Genomic DNA, 3,309 nt, shown 5'->3' with positions numbered 1-3,309 from the left:
TTATATAAACAGGTGAATATGTTGAGGTAGGTGTTTTGTCTATTAATACTGATTTTCAAAATATCTCCATCCTGAATAATATTATAGAAGTGATATAACAGTAGAGAAAATTAAATGTGTTAATTAGTCGGGTGGACAACATGTTCAAGGAAATACTCCTTGTGTGTGTTTGTACATCCATGTTGGGAGGCTTGCATTCAAGCCTCGAGGAGAGACAGTGTTAGTGGAGCGAACGTTTGCATACAATTGCCTTGTCCTTGGATATTAGAGATGCAGATGAACATGCTATAAAGCTAAATGAATGAATGCCTGTCAAAAGGAATAATGAAAATAGCTGTGAAAACCACCAAGCATCACTATGAATATCCATAACAACCTAGGAAGGTTAAGGATATTATTGAGAAAAGCAGAAAGAAATTCAAGCCATTCTTTCATGCAGTTCCTGGGTTTGGATCGGTGGGAGCTAAGTGTTCAATAATATCAGCACTTATGTTTGCCATGTTTGGTGTGGCAACAGAGGAAGAATTAAAGGACAATTAGTCTTCATTGGTGAAGCATAGTTGTGTGATTAACAAGATATTTTCGAAATATAACAATGAAGACAACCAATTGAATGGATTTTGGGTTAGAGCAAGTGAGTTAGATAAGTTACCTAATTAGGTGTTTGAGCATGTGAAGAAGGCAAAGTCGGAGTAGGTTCAAACAGTCAGTGGACTAGTTCTTTCTCTTCAATTGTGTTTAAAACCAAATCAAGAAGATATCTCTATTTTGGTACTGCTGTCAAATTACAACCTACCAAATTTAAAAGTGTGTGTGCTTGACACTACCTTGAAGAAGCTGATGCTAACCGAAATACCCCTTGTTTCTTATGAATTGATCAGGTAGTAGGTTGGCCATGGCACTAGCCACCCATTGAGATACTACTGCTGGGGTGGTATTGGATCCTTTGACTAGCCATACATTACTAGATTGGTTTCCAGTACACTAAAAAATCAAACCTTTGTTCTTCATTTTTGTGTAGTTTCATAGCCTCTGTATGATGGTCTTCCACTGTCTTAGGTTAGAATTCTCTTGCTTGAAGGTAGAGTTGTTTGCATTCATTTTGGTACACTTTACACTGAGCTAAGGAGACGTTTGGCAGCTGTGTGTTTAGCAGATAATACTGTGTTTAGCAAAAAGAAAAAAAAACTGTTGGCAATACTGCCTGTAAAACGTTGTTGAGCTTGTAAACACGCGATAAAAAAGAAAATAATTCTTCAATCCGGTGAAGTGCTGTTCAGCAAATAACAATGTATTTATGTATGATTAACGTAAAATAAGAAAAAGTTAAATGGCATGAAACCCTGTTTTTTAAAGTATGATATCTACACAACTTCCACCTTTACAATTGTAATCAGTTGTTTCTTACTGTCTTCCTGTTTTTAAGCCATTATTTCTTGATCGATAGACGTTGGTAATAAAACTCAAGAATATAGTTCACCCTATAGAACCACAAAGAGGTTAAAACTTGACAAAATGAAGTTATACCCTCACAGCAGATAATGCTAGTTAATGCGAGTAAAATTGCAAATCAAGCCTCGAACTTATTTACGAGAGGAACGTGTAAATCCATTCTCTATCAATTTATAAGGTTATTAGGCTACGGATTTGAGAGTGTATATGTAGCTTATCAGAGACATCGTTCAGGGGTTCAATTGTAACACGTGAGGTAATGGATACTATGCTACGCATTCCAGTTTGTCACATATTATGATAGACCTATTAGCCATAAATTCATTTGAAACTATTACGCATTAATAATGGACAAGGTGCTATAGGTAAATATGCCTATTAGCATTATTCAACAGGTAAAAAAAAGACAAAATGAAGTATTATGGAGCCCATTTTAAGCGCTAGTTGCCATAATTTACCAAATGTTCACGCGAGTAGCACAGCAATAATGAATCGGCAGCAAGTCTTACAGCTAAAGTGTAGGTGTATTGAGAAGGTGTATTGACAGCCTGGTTTAAAACCTCAGTCAACTCTTCTTCACATGTCTTGGCTACTAACGCCTCTCTGAGTAGGAAGCAGTGAGTTGTAATTATAGATGGATTTTCTTTCAATGCTCTGGTGATGAAGCCTTTATACTTCCCTATCATCGACGGTGCACTATCAGTACATATGCCGCAACAATAATTCCATGAAAGACCATGTTGAGTGAGGTACGACTTTACAGACGCGAAGATATCCTCTCCAGTGGTTGTGGTCTGTAATTCTTTGCAAAACATAAACTGTTCCAAAATATCCTTGTCAATGAATTTGCAAAACCCAACCAGTTGGCATTTTTCAGCTATGTCAGTACTCTCATCTACTTGCAATGCGAATTTTCTTTTTGATTTTATCTGCTTCACAACTTCTTCATTAATATCTGTTGACATTTCAGATATCCTGTGGCTGATGGTGTTATTCGAAAGAGGTACTTTCGAAATCTGTTCCTGAGCTTCTTTGCCAAGCATTGTTTCTACAATTATGTTGCATGCAGAGCCAACGATTTCTTCACCAGTTGTATGAGGCTTCATCTTCTTTGCTATCAGCTCTGCTACTTTGAAAGAAGCTTCAAGAGCAGTGTAGGCTACCGATACCCTCTTGACCATTTTAGTAGCGGCCTTACTTTGCCCTTTTAACAAACGAGAAAAATATGCCATGTCCTTCTGCGACACAAAAGGATGTCTGTTATTAAGGTGCCGCTTGAGCTTACTAGGTACCATGGCCTCATTGCTGAGTGTATCTCCACAAACTAAACTCACAGGGCGTGGATTATCTTCATCATTGTTTGAAGTAAAACCACATGCTAAATAGGCATCAACATATGTTCTTTTCTTCGAGAGAGATGCGTGCTTCCCCTTTTTGCATTTTGATTCAGATGGTCCAGGAACATCTTCAATATTTGACTCCGAAGCATTACCAATACTAGAAGCCACCATTTGGTCTTGAGATTCATCTTCCTATACTTTTCGCTTCCTCACAACGAACTTATCCATCCTTCTTTCTCAACGTTGTCAGATAAGACATATTCTGAAAAAAAAGGAAAAAAATAGAGGCTTAAATTAGTTTTTGATACTTAGGTAGAAAGCGACAAACACGGTTTTAGCTTATCTCAAGAATTGCAAATAATCATAAATTTACGACGTGTTTACATTTGGTATTACAGGAGAAAATTATTAAATTTTGCTTTTGGTGTTATAAAGCATAGAGAAACTCATTACTAATACTTCATAATTAATTACTAAAAAAAGAAAAAGATGAACAAACGACTCACGAACTCAGCTA

The 3,309-nt window shown here is 36.7% G+C and overlaps 1 protein-coding gene across 1 annotated transcript; it reads right to left on the bottom strand.

The window, feature by feature from the left end:
- Positions 1–1,892: 1,892 nt before the first annotated feature.
- Positions 1,893–2,963, bottom strand: LOC137659660 (SCAN domain-containing protein 3-like). Its single transcript, XM_068394489.1, has one exon. It carries the CDS (start codon positions 2,961–2,963, stop codon positions 1,893–1,895), a length of 1,071 nt encoding a protein of 356 aa, XP_068250590.1.
- Positions 2,964–3,309: the final 346 nt, after the last annotated feature.

This window comes from Palaemon carinicauda, chromosome 20, assembly GCF_036898095.1.
Source record: "Palaemon carinicauda isolate YSFRI2023 chromosome 20, ASM3689809v2, whole genome shotgun sequence".
NCBI lineage: Eukaryota > Metazoa > Arthropoda > Malacostraca > Decapoda > Palaemonidae > Palaemon > Palaemon carinicauda.
The sequence above is the reverse complement of the archived record's forward strand: the minus strand, read 5'-3'. Positions and strand labels throughout refer to the sequence as shown.